General features: G+C 39.7%; 1 protein-coding gene across 1 annotated transcript; it reads right to left on the reverse strand.

The window, feature by feature from the left end:
• Positions 1-425: 425 nt before the first annotated feature.
• On the reverse strand, positions 426-16,496 carry LOC123029421 (Golgi pH regulator). Its single transcript, XM_044442422.1, has 14 exons — positions 16,304-16,496; positions 14,515-14,574; positions 13,917-14,020; positions 12,736-12,842; positions 12,499-12,600; positions 11,005-11,125; positions 10,602-10,682; positions 8,036-8,145; positions 5,664-5,752; positions 5,023-5,115; positions 4,260-4,355; positions 2,648-2,737; positions 1,090-1,155; positions 426-988 (listed from the first exon to the last, which is right to left on the reverse strand). Exons 1-14 carry the CDS (start codon positions 16,343-16,345, stop codon positions 782-784), a joined length of 1,368 nt encoding a protein of 455 aa, XP_044298357.1. The 5' UTR covers positions 16,346-16,496; the 3' UTR covers positions 426-781.
• Between the last annotated feature and the right edge of the window lie 2,287 nt (positions 16,497-18,783).

Consider the following 18,783-nt stretch of genomic DNA (forward strand, 5'->3'; position numbering starts at 1 on the left):
GTCACTGTGTTATTCACAACCAGGCAAACAAACATATGGTGCAGGAACAGACAATTTGTGGCACTCCTGGTATATAATACAGAGATATGTTTGCCACTACAAGTTCTCAGTTCTGTTCTTGCAAGACGAAATGTAAACAGGCGAGCATTGGCCTAATGTCTAATGAAACAATAAAAGGATTAAGATTTGCCTTTTCAGAAGAGGGCTGCACAGCCCAATGACCATAAAGTGGTACTAGTGTTAGATAACATGTTTTTGCTGTCCTAAGATGGGATCAAACCTCTGGTGTGCTTTATTCAGCTTGACTGGCCACAAGCTACCCAGAATTTCTTCAGAAAAATGCAAACACTAGTGGTTTACCATGCTTCATTTCATCCACTCAGTACCTTATTTATAAAATCTGTAGGACTGTCATAAAATTAGTGTAAATTATTATAAAATTTGGTTTATTTAGACATTTAGATGTTCAACTCCAGATTCACTGCCTTCCAGGTTGAAACAATTAAGCAGACCTCTTGCCAATCATATTTACTAAACAATGTAGAATGGCTTCTTTTGCTGTTCAAGAGCTTTCCTCTCTTTCCTTCTTATGGTTTATCTCCACAAACAATCATGTTTGCATCTTGTATCCTGGAACTGTATCTTGTCTCTGTTTGTCCACAGTAAAATATTTGATTTGAGCCAAAGAGCTGACTGTCCATCACAAAAGCAGCCACCTGTAGATAGCAATATATCAAATGCACCACTTTCATTCATCACACACTGAAGAACTATGATGGGCTCAAGGTGCCATGTGTTTTTCAGGAGCCTGTTTATGTGCCAGGTAAAGGAAAAGGATGCTGGAGAGAGCACTGACAAGAAATATAACATCAAACCAGCGGTGGTAGAAGTTAAACTGTAATTCTCCTAGAACTTCAGTAATGATAGTGCGATACTCTAGAGGCATACTCATTCGAATCAGAAGCACCGAAGACACAAAATACATTCCCTGCAAAAAAAATAAAGGAAGCATCAAACATTCTGTCTTACTGCCACTTAAATAGCTAAGGAAGGATGCATACTGTTCACCAAATTAGCTAAAATACTCACCATGATTTGTGCCAGCAACAGAACAATAACATTTGAAGATTTGCTGCTTGAAATAGCATAGAAAAACTATAGAGGAAGACATCAGAAACATCAGCTCACAGACACTCAGAATCATAGTCTTATTATAAAGGCAGCACATCAAATAAGTTTTTAATAAAGGTACGAAGGGAATTATCCTCTGCTCCCTAGACATTGTCTGAGGGGCCAATAGGTTGCTTTGGATTCCCAGCTGCAAGGTCAGAGAGCACATTCTTCCCTTGGAGCTGGGAATCAGAGCTCCAACCTTCCTTCCTTGTCCCCTTACAGCTGGATCCTTTCCAAGTTTGGAAAAGCAATGTGAAGAGTTGTTCAAGGGGGCATTCGGAGAGCAGGATATGAGGTATCCCAAAGCCACTCAAACCAATTCCCCTCCTGCTGCAAAATGCCATTAATAGATGGCAAAAAGAGTTGAATACCGAAAATACAAAGTGGGTAGCACTTCCACTGCTCCTCTTACTCTCCACTGGGTAAGAGAATCTGATTTTGGAGGCTAATGTTTGAGTCCACAGAACTGCACTCTAAGGCTAAACTAGACAGAGAATAATTCAACATTTTCATTCAAGGCATGTTCCTTATACATAATATGATCATAGTAGCTTAAGAACTATAAGCTACTATTTCTTAATGTAGATTTCTTACATTATCGACTTATTTAGTATTGCCAGTTTTAAAAATGGGCAAGCAGGAAGTTAGGGTGATTTTTGACAAGCTCCCTCTTTCCCACTTTGATAATATTCTCCAAGGATTTTCACATTCACCTAGAATCACATGCAAGAAGCTACATTTCTGCAAGCTGGTACAAAAGATAGATCTACATGCAAGCAGTCCTGATTGTATTCAGGATTGTATTCATACTTTCTTACGAGTAAACAACCAGGCTACTTTGAGTATAGCAGGAAAGAATTCGAGGAATTGCAGTGGCTAGGAAAAATGCTGCTATAGTCATGGAAACAGCTGTCCATGATCCCACAAACAACTGTCCCAATGTGAATGCAGTAACTCAACAAATGATTAGGACTGCTTGTGCAAATAATCAATGTCTAGTAGGTCCAGCTACAGAAATTCAATAAACTAACTTTGTGCAACAGGGCATTCTGCTGATGTGGTCATGTTGGTTTCTGCGCTGAGATACTCCTGATGTTTTCCGGTGAACAGGACTAACAGCAACACTCGATGGACAGCACATTTGCTGTTTGTTCCATGGTAATAACAACTTTTTTGTCCAAAAACCATTACAGCAGAATTGTCCATGGTGCTAAAACCAAAGGTGCTAGAATCTATAGTATAAAGTTATAACTATAATCAGAAGGGTAAATGAAAGGGGGATATCTACTGCCCTGTGTCATTTTGTAAACATAATAATTTATATAACATGGATTTTAGTAGCCTTCCCTTGTTGGGTTTTGTTTTGTTTTGTTTTTTGCAATGTGCAACCATCCTCTAAAATTCTTACCAAAGGGCTAATTATACTCTCCCCTGCTTGATTATAATCAGAAAATAGGATTGTGCTCAGGCTTACCTTTGTGAGTGTTATCAATAAACCCCTAATAGAGGTGACGATAATTATTCCAACAAGAATAAAGGAAATATGCTGGGACCAGAATTTCACCTGCAGTAATACAGACAAGAAATGATTACGCCTGCAGAGTTGCTCATAACTGTATCAGTCAAATATGAACTTGATAGCCTGCCTAACTTCAGCTGTTTTATCTGTGCACAGTATCCTCTGAAAGTGTATAAGAATACTTTCACATAAAGCATATTTTAGTTGCAAGCATAAATTTTGCCAAGATAATAGAACACAGGAAATACTGGATTCAGACTGAAATGTTTAGAATGAATGCAGGCATATAAACATTTAATCTAAGCTAATGCATTAATTGCAATGAAAATGGGAGCTAAAGTCATCTTCTGACCTAAGCGCAGACAAGAACACAGCTTTCAGATACATGCAGCTCTAACACTAAAAGAAATCATAAAATGTGTGTGTCACTCTTCAACAACTGCATGTTCCAGGCAGCCCCCAACCATGACAAGTGTGATTTACCATGTGATATATCAGTGGTCCTCCTTCTTAACTTAGTGAAAAAATTATATTTTTGCTCTTATGGCTTTTGAGGTTAATTCTATCTTTCGTAGAATGAATGCAACAACAGAAAAATCCTCAAACTCCCTTTCTGAAAAACATCTGTCCTGTATCTAAAGACAAATTAAAACATGCATTCAGTTTCTCCACAATCTCCTTTAGTTCTCCTTTGACTCCATTGTCATACAATGGCCCATCTGCCTCTCTGTTTTTCTGCTTCTGATTTATTTAAAGAGTTCTTTAATTGTTGGCCTTTTTTGATAGCAATATGCTTTTTACATGTCTTTTTTACATGCCTTTGTACAACCTTGTGCTCCCTTTTGTTTTCATAATATGGACAAGTGTCATTTGCTGAAGTAAGCTTCCTTGACCACTGGGACCTGATGCTACTTTTCCTAACCTATGGCATGTATAGGGTTCCATATATTTTAACAATGGATAATATTTCTAAATTTGTTCCTATCCAGGATATTAGCTAAGAAAAACTTGTCTGGTTAACATGTAAAAACAAAAAAAAACAAAAAAAACAGAAGTTTCTTCTGTGTTCTTTGTCCAAAAATCCAGAGATATGAAATGAAGCATTTTAGGTCTTCATAAAGACTGCACAGATCAAAGATTATTCATTGTCCAAAAGATGGGACAAAAGGTTATTCTTTCTTCCATTTATAATGATTTCAGAAAAGAATCCAAACCTGAGATTTAGTATGACTGCTATAAGGCATGAAGCACAATCCAATGCATTTTAATTCAAAAGTAAGACCTATTAAGTGCTATGGGAATTACTCTCAGGTATGTGCTTATAGGATTGCAGACCACAGGAACAATAGAATGTCTGAATAGTGCCTACTTAGAATTTTATAGAAACATGAATGAAATACTACGCATTACCCGAGTATAAAAAGAAGGCGCCATTAAACCGCACAAGTTCATAATCCCTACTAGGAGGCAATATTAACTTACATAGTATCAAGCTCTGAACAGAGGAAAGTAAAATACTTATAAATGAGCATTACTGCAGGAAGTTGAAGTTTAAAACCATTCTCACATCAAACTGGATCCCCAAATAATTCACAGTTATCTCAATTCCTCTTGTAACTGGATCTGTCTTCCCAACTCGGTCAAATACAATATTAATTGTTGCCTGAAGAGAAAGAGAAAACAAGAGGCACAATGCGACTTAGGACATCTTTACTAGAACCATGGTAGGATGTACAGGCTTTCCTCTTTCATGGTAAATTGTTCAGCTTGGGAGAGAGGCTATCCCACACCCAGTGATCTTGTGTGGTTAAAAGACAGAAGATATCCACGCACATCTGAAAACCAACATTATTCAAAATCAACAATTGAGGGTGCAATCTTCTACATGTTCAGACAGCAAAAAGACCTACAACTCCCAGCATGATCCAGCCACCATGACTGGACAGAACATGTTGGGAGTTGTAGGACGTTTCTCTAAGAGTACATTGAATTCCAATGTAAGTGTAGTCACACAGTGTCAGTGTTGCATGACAGCACTTAGGAGGTCCTGGTTCTAGTACTCGCTTGGCCTTGAAGTTCACTGGCTGATTTTGGGCCAGTTGCTGATTCTCTGCCTAATCTACTTCACAGGGTTGTTGTGAGGTTACAAAGAAGTGAAGGATTACATAAACCACCTTCAGTTACTTTAAAGAGGATTAAAAAGGCAGGATATAAATACAATAAGCAAACAAATATTACAAGGGGAGGTGTGAAAAGCTTCCTTTTTACTTCATATAGCATTTTCCAGAGTACAAAATATAAATTACCACCCCAGTAGCAGTGTTACATACCATAAAAATTTTCCAGACACAGTAGATGGAGAAAAAATAGCCCAGAAAGTTGAAGTATTTTCCTTGGAATGTTTTAGAGTATTCGATTCTTTCCTATAGAGAGGAAATATTTGAGGTTCAAAATATATTTTGATTCATGATCCTTTCTTCCCATCAATAAAACAATTTACATCTCATACAGAACATGTGACATTGATAAAGCATATTGGCCCCTTCACATAGAAGGAATCTAAGGAACTGCTTGATCAATTTGGCTAGAATATATAAGTTCAAATTACATAAAAAGAGAACAAACCAAATCTTCTATTATTTCCTTTAAGTGACTAAAGCATGCTATGTCTTTCTGTTAACAGTTTCAGTCTATAATAACATTAATTTTTGTAAGACACACATATTCACTGCCTGATGAAGGCTTTCTGGAAATCAACAAAATCTATCCTGGGATAACTCTCCCATCTAGTGTACATGAACCTAAAGGGAAAAATACTCTTTTAAGAAATATCAGATCATATGCATGAAACCTAGTTCCTGTACTGCCTTCACCTGTCAGATGATTCAACATTTCTTCTATTTTTTTTCTCCTGCTTAGTGGATCCTTTTACCCACCCATCAGGCATGAGAAAAATCCCCTTAGCCTGCACCTTGGTAGCATGCAGGTCAGCTGTTTCCAAGAAAAGCTGCCGACTCAGCTCCTCCAAAGCATCCACTTCCTGCTGGATAAGTGCCAGATCTGGCAAGGTTGTCAAGGACAAAATCAAGTATAACATTATCTGAAGAACATATTAAGCTTCCTGTCATTCTTTGGCCCACAGCATAATGAGGCTTTTGAGATGTTTGAACTCTGAACAGCTGAAACATATAAAAAAGCCTGAATACTAAGTACTGAGTTTGTACTGGCTCTCTGTTGCAAAGAAACTACTGCAACTTAGAAACTAAACATCACTGCCATCTGCAGGATTACAATGGAATATGTAAATTGAATAATATAATTTAGTACAGTGGTACCTTGGCTCACGAGCTTAATCCATTCCTGGACTCTGGTTGTGAGCCAAGTTGGTTGTGAGCCAAGTTAAATTTCCCCATAAGGTTCAATGTAAATAAAGTTAATCCGTTCTGTAACTATTTTTTTAATCAGAAAAATGTAAAGCAAAGTGACAAAGAACAACAAAGATCACTGCCATCCCCCCACCCTGAGCACAAGCACGGCCATCTCCCCACCCCCCCCAGCACGACCGCAAATGTGTCCCTCATCCCTGAACACACCCATCATCCCGTTGCTCTGGGGGGGGGGAGAGATGGGCACGAACGCGGGTGTGCTCGGGGGAGGAGACAGGCACAATCGTGCTGGTGGGGGAGATGGCCGAGATCACGGTTGTGCTCCTGCAGGAAAGAGGGGCGCAATCACAGGCATGCTCGTGCAGGAAAGACGGGCACGCTCTCGGCCATCTCCCCCCCCCACCCCAGCATGATCACGGCCCTCTCCCCACTCAAGGGGAGGCATGATAGCAGTTGCCACCCAATGTGGAGTTCATGACCTGAGTCAAAATTTTTATGAAATTTTTCATTAAAAAATACTCAATTCACGACCCGATTTGTCCTGGAACTACACATCATCTCTGTCAAGAGAAAGAAAGCATACCCTCTCTCTTAAAATCATGGTACTGTGTATTTTCCAACCTCATTCCATTGACTGCTTCTAGCAGAGGGGACAGGAAAACATGGCGTCTTTATGCTTGGACTTGAAACGCTATTCGGCACAATGCAAGACCTAACATAAATTACATTGCACTAGCATAAGGTGTTGGTGATGACCTATAAAGCCCTAAACGGCTTGGGTCCTGGTTACCTGAAGGAGCGCTTACATCCATATATGCCCAGCCGCCCCCTGAGATCGGCGGGAGAGGCCCTTCTCCGGGAGCCCTCCATGAAAGAAGTTAGGAGGGTGGTTACTCGGAGGAGGGCTTTCTCAGTGGTGGCGCCTAAGTTATGGAATGCACTCCCCAGAGAGATCCGCCTGGCGCCGTCGTTATTTGTTTTTCGGCGCCAGGCGAAGACCTTTTTATTTAAGCAGCATTTTAAATGATAATATTATTGAATTTTATCGGGCCAGGGCGGCTTATTTTATATTGTATATTTGTATCTTATTTTAATGTATATATTTTAAAATGTTATTTATGATGTTTTAATTTATTGTTGTAAGCCACCCCGAGGCTTCAGCGAATGGGGCAGCATAAAAATGTTTTAATAAATAAATAAATAAAATAAGCAACCTCTGGCACAATACCAATAGCATTGGCTGGCTCAATAAGTTCCTCCATCATGGGATGGATATAGCATCAGAGGTCATTTATGCTAGTGCAGCATAATTATGTTAACACTATTGTCACACTGGATACTGCCTAAGGGCAAGTTGCCCAGGATTTTACAGATAGTATGGAAAATAAATGTTGCTTCCTGTGGCAGTATCCATACGTTCTCATGAAGCAAAGTTTCAACTTAACTCAGCTCCTACTAATAATCACTCAGTCCTGCATAGTGCTGGAATACAGCCAAAACATTTAAACACAAGTAAGAAAGACAGTAACGTAAAACATTTTGAACTATAATTTGTCACAGCATTCCGCCCCCTACTATAGTAAGGAAATCAACTGGTTATTAACAATGCCTAAAAGGGAAGCTAACATCACAAGATGCTGATTTATCAAAGCTACATTGCTACTTCCATGTCTCCCAGAACCCAGACACACACTGTCATTTGTGTGAATTGATCATTTATGTAAAAGTAGGCATGAGAATAAATGTCAGAGTAGACCAAGCCCTAGTGTATAGCTCTAACAGAGCTGGCGAATGTTGTTTCATCCAAGCCATATAAACCTCAAGAGTTGAAGGTAAGAGATTCAGTATCACCCGTCATTCACACTGTGGATGATTGGACTCTGCATGTTGCTGCCCTCCACCCACCCCCACCCTGCTTTCCAATTCCATAAAGAAGAGCGCAAGGAAACAAGGATACTTTCGCTGCCTGATGAAGATGCTGTGACACTTTTTATCATCCCCCAGAAACCAGTAGGCTTATTGTGTACTTCCCCTCTCTGGAACATGTTTCTCTGAACCATTGCTATCCTGATTGGGAGGAAAAGTCAAGTGCTAAAAAAGTGATACAAAATATAAGCAAAACAAAATGTAACACAGTCATAATATGGCCAAAATTAAGAGTTTAAATATTTACATTTTTCAAAATCAGCTGTTTATTTAGTAAATGTAAAAGACAAGCATTTGTTCAGATTAAGGCTCATGTTGATATAACTCAGAAAAAGTGCTAAGTATTGACCATCTATTTCCTGAGAAAAATCAATCATCATGGATTGGATCCAAACTAATTGTAATAATGACATTTTTGTGACTCAGGACTGCATTAAGTTCTGGTGACTTCAGTGGGTCTACTCTAAGAATGACTAAGTAGATGCGCTGCAACATTGGACTGGATGAGAACTAATAAACTGAAGCCCAATCCAGACAAGACTATGATGCTGTTAATGGGTGGTTCTTCTGACTAGCTGAAGGGTTTTTATCCTGTTCTGGGTGGGGCTGTACTGTTCCTGAAGGAGAAAGTGCATAGCTTGGGGATTCACCTAGATTTATCATTGTAACTTGAGGCTCATGGAGTATCTTCCACCAGTTTCAGCTAGTAACCCATCCATTTCCCTATTAGGAAAGGAATAACTTGGCTTTAGTAGTCTACACTCCAGTAACCTCTAGGTCAAATTGCTGTCCTTGAAGAAGGTTGGGAAACTGCAGCATGTACAAACTGCGCAACTGGACGGATAAAAAACCAGGTCAAAACACCAATTCTGCCCACTTGCCCGGGCTGCATGTATGTTTCTGATATTTACGATGCTTGTTAGAACTCCTTAAAGTCTTGCATTGCTTGGGACTGTAAAACCCAATGGTGAACTCATATCAGTCTATCTGGACACTATAACCAACATCTGAAGCTGTCCTTCATGGGAAGCTTGGAGGGTGACAACAAGGGAGAGGGCTTTCTTGGTGATAGCCTCCTGACTGTGGAACACTCTTGCCACCAAAGTCTGACTATGCCATCATTGTTATCTTTCTGGTAGCAAGTTAAGTCTTTCCTCTTCTCCCTGGGGTTTGATGGCATGTAATGTCAGTTTTTTATCATGTACTTGAATCTTATTGTTACTGTTTTCAGTTATTATAAATTGTTCTTATATTTACCAATGCATTTTACTGTATTTCTGAATTCTATTTTTGTGAACTGCCTAGAAAGCTTAGGCTAGGGGGTAACGAAATATATGAAAATGAAATGAAACAAGTCTAGATCGAACCCTATGATTTTGCCTCTAGGTAGACACACTCATTTCAGCCATCAGATTTATTGCAGGAGTAATCCTACACGCCACAGACAGTGTGTGAGAAGCCAAAGGATATTGTGGATTCCAGATCCAAAGATGGAGACATCGCTCCATCCTTGGAGCTGGGAATCAGAGTTCCGTTCCTCCTTCCCTGCCCCTTTGCAGCCAGTGTGGAAAGAATCTGTTGGCTGCTCCCTGAGGTTGGGAAGATGAGCTCCCAGAGACCTGAAGCCACTCCAGCCTCTTTCCCACCTCCTGAAACATTCTGGCTGAAAGGACAAAAAAGCCCTTCTAGTGAAAATGAAGGCAGGATGACAGAGAAGCAGATATTGACTCTACCAGTCATTCCACTCTGCACCAGATGATCATAAGCCTCCAAGTTTGGGAACTTTTGAACATTGTCATAGGACTATACCCTGCACTGTTTTACAAAAATATATTTTACTAAATAGTTCTTTTCTTTTGCCCAGTTTTCAAGTCAGTCCTCCATGAATCTGCTACTAACCAGTTCTTTATAAAATCTGAATTAGGAAAGAAAATTTTCAGAACAAATCACAATCCAAATAATTTGTTTTTGACTAATTTAAATTCTAACAAAATCTCAAGTTGTACAGAGAATTGTGTTGTTGATGCTGTTTTTTAACCTCAAACGTGATAGGTACTATTCACAATGCCACCAGTTCTACCCAAGAAGATCCTCATGAAACAGGTGAAGCATGGGGGCTACTCTGAATTGTTCCCCTTGCTGTGGCAGTCACTCATTTGCACTGGGGAGGGGAGGATTTTGTAGGGGAAGAAAACCCAAAAATAGCTTTCTTACAGAGAAAGAAAATTAAGTTACTTCCACACTGTGACTTTTTCAAGTACCACAGTTGCCAGGCTGAGATTCCCATTTGTTCAGACTTCAGAATTATTAAAATTGAGGAAAAATAATCAAGAATACAATCTTAGTACATAGAATATCAATTAGCCTTCCATGTCACTACATGAAAGAATAAAATTTCTACCAAAATATGACTTTGCTAAGTGTTCTAACCTTACTAGATCCCTTATTTTATTCAATGACTAACTCATTCATTATTTGTGCAACCTGAACTCTTTAAATACCTGATGCTCTGCAATAAAAATTTTGTCCACTGACAATCAATTGCCTGATGGACAATTCTAAAAAAGTAAAAAGATATCCTACTGTGTTTGCCTCACCTTTTCTTCTTGCTAATGATCATGTCCATGGTTTGGAGAAGACGACGTTCCAGAGCCTGAATATCTGCATCTGTCACATTCCTATAAAAGATGCACACAAGGAGAGACCTATTGATCCAATTCTGATTACCAGTACAGTAAGGGCCAGCCTAGCCCCTTCCCTCCACAATCTTCAGCATCTTTTGCCCCCTTTTCCATTTCTACAGCTGTAGGAAGGAAGCAAAAGTATAAAGTTCCAAACAGCTACAAACACTATAGAGTATAAAAATAACTGGATATCCCATTACAAACAGGGATACTATCAACTCTAAGGAAGTATTTGGGGCATTGTGCTGAAAGTGTAGAAAGGGAAAACCAAAGGAGACTATAGACAAAAATAAATAAATCAGGAAACTCAGTTTACCTGAGAAAGTAAGACATGTAAGTGTATGGACAATTGACTGCACCAAATCCAGAAAGCAGAGCCATAAGTGTCACCCCGATGACTCCCACCCGACTGATGAGCTGTTCTATAGATAGAATGCCTGACAAAAAAAGGAAAGTAGCACCAATGGTAAAGGTGATTTCACCATTATGTACTTTAAAATACACAAAAACAGGATATAACTTACTACTATAACTGTAACTGCATAAAACATTTTGCTTTAAACTTTGAATATAACTTTGATTGTTTAACATTGACAGGCTCCATTTTAAAAAGATGCAGATACTCTTCATGAGAACTGAAATAACATGCTAAACAATACATAGCAGTATATATCTTGGCAATGAGTACAGAAATATGGGAATATTAAATTTGTGAAGAACACATTAAACATGAAACATTTATTTGAAAGTTATATTGCAGTCATTTGCTATTTATTTTTCTTTTAGATATATCTATGCCATCTTTCTAATACAAATACAAATCTAGTATCTTCTACCCACTGCCTAGTTAATGCTCCCCCTTGTCTCTCAGTCTACCTAGGAATATACAATACAGCTACATCAAAGCAAAAGGAAAGGAAAGGAGAGGGAAAGAAAGGGAAAGAAAGGGAAAGAAAGACAAAGAGCCATGTTTTATTGGGAAATTTTTCAAGCACTCAAACATATAGTATCCATCAAGCAGGGAAGTATGATGGTGTGTAAGCAAGGCAAAGCAAACTCTAAGCAAACCACAGTTTTAATACGCAATATTACAAATTGGTACTTTAGACAGAATCACTCTGAATTTATAATTGTCTATTAAAAGGTTTACCATTCAAGAATTCAGAATTATAACTAGCGCTTTACAAACAAGCATGTGCAATCCTAGAGCTTCAGTGCAAGTGAAGTGCAATCCTAGAACATCATAGTGCTAATACAGATTCTTGCAGCACAAACCTGCTCATCAAAATGCTAGATTTTCTGAGGTTACAATCTGAATACAATTTGAGGGGGAGCAAACTCATTGAACACAATGAGGCTTACTTTTAAGTAACGTATTTTTTGCTCTATAAGACGCACTTTTTTCCCCCTCAAAAGTAAGGGGAAGTGTCTGTGCGTCTTATAGAGCAAATATGTGTGTGCAGTATGTCTGTCAGATGTGCAGCCCATGGGGAAGTGGTGAGGAATGTGCCTGTGATTATGTGCCCATTTGATTCAGAATATTTTTTTTCTTGTTTTCCTCCTCTAAAAACTAGGTGCGTCTTATGGTCAGGCGAGTCTTATAGAGCGAAAAATATGGTATATATTATACAAGGATTCTGAATAGAATTCATGCATTATTTTTAACATCTTGACTTAACCATAACAACATTAAACATGACTCTCTTTTCTACCCACAGATCAAGAATAAATACTCTGATGTTTTATGTACAGTGTCTTTTTTCTGAGACTTAGTATTCACTAATAAATCGAAAAATGATACGACACTCACCATGTTTTGGACTGAGGATAGGAAATGGATCTCCCAGTTTCCAGAAGAAATACATAAATATTAACCAGACGACACAGGCAAAAAGCAGTCTGTGTCTGTGCACTAAAAATTAATAATAAAGAAAATCAAGAATAATTAAGAACATTATGTATTTTACTAGGAATGGAAAATGCTATTTTGGCTTGGGATGCAAAGTACTTGTGTCAATGTAATTGTTCAAATTGTATGCATACTTACACAACTGGATGTTGCTCACAACAAAGTAGCCAATGTAAAAGGGCACCATGAACACTAGGACAAGCAAAATCACACAGAGGTTCAATTTCCAGTGAAAATATCGAGAGCTGAAAATAAGAAGAGAAAAGTTAAATACCAATCCTAAAAGTATTTTTTCTTAATCTATCCCATTTTACTTTATCCGATAGATAAATAATATTAGCATAAAGTCATCTAAGGGTGTTCCAAACATAATGTAAATTTGCAATAATATGAGGAGAGGGCATAACTAAGAATACTCACACAGAATATGAATTTTGCTGCCACAATGTTCAGTGTGCTAGCACTATCCAACTATTTAGAAGGTGCATTTGATTTCTTGACCTTGGAAATATTTTTAAATAATAAAGTAGCATAATTATGTTTTTTTATAAGTGCAATTGAAGGTATTGATACATTTTTATCATTTAAATCAGCAGTGTTTTTGTTTTTGTTTGTTTTGCTTCTGCTTCCAAACAAATAATGCATGCAGTAGTTAGGTTTTCATCAATCCACTTAAGAAGTATAAAAGTACTTATTAGTGTGCAAAGATAATTTAGGGTACAATTTTATGCATGTTTAAACAGAATACATGGATGGGGTTCCTTCAACATGTGGCTGGCCATGTAATGCTGAGACCTGTGGGACTTTTTTGTGCTTAAGATACATAAGACTGCAGCCTTAAAAAATGACAGATAAGTTATGAAGGGCAAACTGGGTGACTTACTCAAACTAAAGTAATAAAAGTGGCATAAACATGTTGGTATTAGCTGGGTATCTATTGCTTGGGAACAGCAGATGCAGAAAAATTTGGAATTTTTTGTAATTTTAGATCAGACAACTGGATCTGCAAGATACAAATATCCTCAGAACATATTGCAATTTCTTCAGCATCTCATTTGTTGGTGGAAACATTGCCAAATATTAGCAACAAACTCTATTAGCAAAAAAATACTTCCAAAAAACAGCCCTGCAACCAGTTTCTATACAGTTCAGCTTCAGCATCATCCGCATCAGTATCATATCTGTTGCACATAAACAGTAAATTACAACTAAACAAACTGAGACTTACAAAATACAATCAAGCTCATTACAAGCAATGAGCCGATGAACTAAGGTTGAAGTCCTATCTAAAGCATCTCAAGAGTGGCTGCTCTGCTTACCTGCTGCTTAGGACCCCTAGAATCTCAAAAATGATAAGTTCAAACATGGTGCAGGAGAAAGCAAAGGTGACTGAGAAGACAACCTGTACAACATACTGCCGCACCTTCAATAAAGCAAATAAAGAAGAAACAAAGGTCAGATCCAATAAGCAGAGTATTAGACATTCATACTTGTGAGGAAAGAAGAGGTTAAGTGTAGATTTTAAAACAAAATGGGAACTATAACTGAATATACAGATTTTTCTAAAATACCATCTACATTTGGACAGGCAACTTCACAATGAGGAACATTTTTAATGCCTAAAGTCACTGCCTCCACCCATGCAGACCACGTTGCAAGCTAAAGATGACCCAATTGGTGCTCCACAGAACTGAAGACACATTCGGATTTTTTTTTTTTAGGAACAGTGAATATAACTTGGTGCTACCAACTTTTTTTTTTTGCTTGCACATGCATCTCACTGTTTTCACTGAGGCTTATACTACAGCAGCCCCTAGACATGTTATTTTAATTCCTATTATGCATTCCTCACTGATTGCTTTTCTTTCAGATCATAACAAAGTTGCAATTAGATACAGTGGTCCAGTTGTCTTTTACCTCATAGTCTTTAAAAAGCCGACGCATGAAAAATAGCCATCCGAATCCAAAGAAAAGCACCTGCAGAAACCAAGAAAAAGAAAGGTAATGGTTAAAAATCCATCTGCAAAATTATGACATCTCAAAACTTCTTCATGTATATAAAAATAATGTTGCTAATAAGTTGCTATAGTGACTTATAGGTATGTTAGTGACTTATAGGTATATGAGGGGACGTCATGTAGAAGAGGACCATGACTTGTTCTTTTCTGCAGTGGAGGGCAGGATGCATTCCAATGGGACAAAGCTCAAGGAACCAGGCTTCAGGTTGGATGTCAGGAAATACTTACTGATGGTTAGGACCCCTAGGATATAGAATGGGCTTCCAATGGAGGTGAGACCCCATCAGTGAGGGTGTTCAAGGAAAGACAACCACATGTTGGAGATTACGTGAGTGCAGTCAGCTGGAGCCAGGGGTCAGACAAAATGGCCCAGGAGACCCTTCCTGACTCACTTTGTTTCTGTTTCTAAGTTAATATAGTTGATATGTTGGAAAAAAGTTATTACATTTCATTTATATCCTGCATTTTTTCCTCTTGCAAGTAACCCAAGACAGCTTACACCATTCTCCCTCACTCCATTTTTATCCTTACAACAACAATCCCCTAAAAAGTAAATAAGGCTGTGACTCTGTGACTAGCACAAAGTCACCCAATTGCATTTGCCTTTTCTGGAGCCACATGACCCTGCTGATTCATATTCCACTTGTCATGAACTACAACTCCAAGATCTTTTTCACACTGTCAAACCAGGTATCCCCCATCTTTGACTTAGGCATGTCATATCTTTACTGAATGAAGAACTTTGACTTGTCTCTTTCATATCATTTCTGTATAGTCCTCTAACCTATCAAGGTCTATATGAATTTTGTTTCTGTCTGCTAAGGTTTCCCACCTAATGTTGTATCATCTGCAAATCTAATAAATATTTGTCCCATCTCTTCTCCCAAGTAATAAAAATATTGTAGAATATTGTAGAAAATATTGGGTATGTCCAGCAACATCCCACATCATTTCTCCCTGCATCCTAAACTGTAAGTAGCACTTATAATGGATTTTGATATCCCTGCATCAGGAATGCAAACGTTGAATGCAAATGCATTCATTTTTAATCAATCAGGCCCATATTAACAGCTTTTTTACAACCATGGATAAACATTAACTTCATCAATCTAAGGTTTACATAAAATTATAAACTAATAATACATTGAGGAGGCAGCAAAAGATTGTGCCTTGACAGCAAAAAGGCTTGCCAGATTTCAAGTCGGGTGCCACATTGTCCATCTCATAACTCTTCTAGCTAAAGCTGACAAATGCCTTGTCTACAAATGTAAAGAAAAAAGTTGGCAGAATGGAGCACACCACTTTAAACTGCAGCTAAAGCTATTTCTGGATGCTCTTCCAGCTAAAAACTCCTATAAGCAGAAAACTAACATATCAGGGAAACAGTGTCTATTTGCTTCGTGTGTACGAGTTTCCATGCTGTGGGATGTGGAGAAAGGTTGGCACGTTATGGAAAATGTTGGAAAAATGTGATTTCCCCCTGCCCATTTGGCACATCCCAATACGCCAACGAAACAGGAAGTGGTATAGTCCATCCTGCCCACTCAGCCTGGTTCTGCGCGCAGGTCAACCCAGCTCGAGAGGCTCGAGGATGGAAGAAACGGCAGCCCTGCCTGGGGCCCCTCTGTCCCAGGACGTTGTGGGTGGAGGCTCGGCGAGTGCTCAGGGACGCGGCGGGAGCTCATTACCTGAGAGACGACCATGATGCTGGAATCGATCAGGAAGCTCATGGTGGACGGAGCCCGCTGCGGGGCAGAGGGACGCCTCTCCCCCTCCCCCACTCACTCGCGACTGCCTCTTCTGCCCTCGCTCAGCTAAGCGCACGGCGGCCACTCCAAGCGGCCCCGCCTCGCGCGGGCTGCCTCATTCGCGCGGCGCCGCGGCGGGACGGGACGAGGACATGACAGGAGGCGGGACTTTTGCGAGGCTCGAGCACGGTAATAGTGCTATAGAGCTAGGAAAGGGTAGAATTGCTCATTCCATGCTTGGAAGTGTGCACTTCCCGGCCGCTTTAGATCCCTATTCCCAGCCCCCACCTTTCCGTATTGTCAGAGCCAAATTGAGAATTGCTAGTAAAGCATGGAAAACTTCAGGATTTTAGCCTCGCTGTAACTTTGTCTCCTGGAACACACGTACAAAAGGTAGCAAAAACACACGCGGCAAACACGACGTTCCTTTTCTAATCTGAATCTTGTTTCATATACGAAACATTCTTTTTAAATATTCTTAAATGGGTCTGCCAGTACCAGGCAATAAGACGAGATGAAGGAACAATGGCTGGATTCCTCATAACAGCCCTGCAATATAGTCCATATGTAAGGTATTGTAAAAGGTAGGGCTGACAGAGAGTGTGAATGTGAAAACACGTCTCAAACTGCAGCAAAATTCCGCAACCTTGAATTCAAACCACCTTCCAAGCTAAACCCAACGTTAGACTATGACTTGCTCTTACTGCTACTTTTTGTTTGGGAAAGAGCCAACACGGCCGCTACTTGAATCATCTCAGTAAACATGCATAGGCATACGAGAAAAACCTTTTCTCCGTTGTTTCCTGTTTCAGAGGAAGAAACAAACCGGGGTCTGAAAACAACCCGGAAGTCAAGGAGTATGTGTCAGTCTAATTCAAAAGTCTATAGGTGGAAGTGTCACGAAGATGATAGAGATAAGAAAGAAGACACCGCATCTGCTCATTCAGTATTGAAAATACAGTTGGCTCTTGAGGCGATACTTTTGAGACTTGTGGGCGGAGCAATCTCATTGACGGAGCGGGAGAAGAAGCCGTCTGTGCGTTGCCCTGTTCTCATTGGTTGAAGCGGATGAAAAGTTGCTCTGTCTTGACTGGGCTTGACTGAGTTCAGTAGCACCTGAACGGTCGGAGCTCTTTTAAGCGGCAATGCCCGGCAGGAGTCTTCTGGCGTTTAGAGCGCTGGTTGGCGAAGGTATCTGCAAGGACAATATAAAATGTGGCGGGACAATTTTCGCAGGGGTAGCCCTGCGAAGTCTGCTACCGGCAAGTGCACACGCGGGCAAGACTTGCAGCACCTTAGCACTGGCCCTGTTTTAGCTCTTGGGCTGTTCAGCCTCGACCAAAGGCGAGTATGGAGAGGCGAGTAAGGATAGCGGTGTCCCAAATGAGGCCCCGTCCGGAGTGAGTTCGCCATAATACCTAAATCCAAACGGATCGCCTCGGGAGAGTTAGCAGCAGATATTCGGGAAAGACAAGCAAAGCACTCCTCGCACAGCACACACTTAAACTATGGATTTCGCTACCACGATCTGCAATGATAAGGCCCAGTTTAGTTGTTGATGGTGCACAAAATCAGGCAGGTTAAGACTATCGGTGGCTCCTAAGCCTGAGAGCTCCAGCTGACCTCCAGTATCAGGCGCTCTGCCTATGTGCATACTCAGTGGAGAGCGGGAAGGTGGGAATGCCCTGTGTCCTGCTTGTAGGATTCCTGTGTGCATCTGGTTGGCTACTGTGTGAACAGAATGCTCGACCAAATAGACCCTTGGTCAGTTCCTTTGCATCTCCTTTCCCTTACTGTGACCTTATCCAGCCACCTCTACCGCCCACTTATTTTATTTGCAGTCTGTTGACTGAAATGGCAGATGAAAGAATGATTCGTGAGTTCCTGTTTTAAGGGGATTTCTAGCACAAATGTGTCATTGTAAATGCTGCACCATTTGACTAAACGGAGCAGTTCATGCATGACCAAATATTCCTCCAGACAGGACACAACTGCAAATAGCTGCACTGAACCACTCATACAACAAAGATACCTTAAGCGATTAGTTACCGAAAGTGGAAGGGTGCTATTGCATTCATGTCCTGCTTGTGGGCTTTCCATATGTATGTGGTTGGCCAGTATGAGAACCATACTGGATTAGATAAGGCTTTGGCCTGATTCAGCATGGTCTTAGGTTTCATTATGACGAATAGCCAAATCTCACTTCATGGTTTTCAATGATTAGAAGCATAAAATGCAATATAATGTGATAATATAAAATTGTGAATGTACAAAGCTGTAAAAACAAATTTAAACAATAATAAAAATCCAAGAATCCCTTAAAAAGTATTATCATGGGCAAAGAGGAAATTGGTGCTGAATTGGTGACAGGGATAGACCAGGTGGACCACACTGGAGAGAGCATTTCACAATGAAGAGGG

The sequence above is a fragment of the Varanus komodoensis genome, unplaced genomic scaffold, assembly GCF_004798865.1.
Source record: "Varanus komodoensis strain SLA01 unplaced genomic scaffold, ASM479886v1 scaffold4, whole genome shotgun sequence".
NCBI lineage: Eukaryota > Metazoa > Chordata > Lepidosauria > Squamata > Varanidae > Varanus > Varanus komodoensis.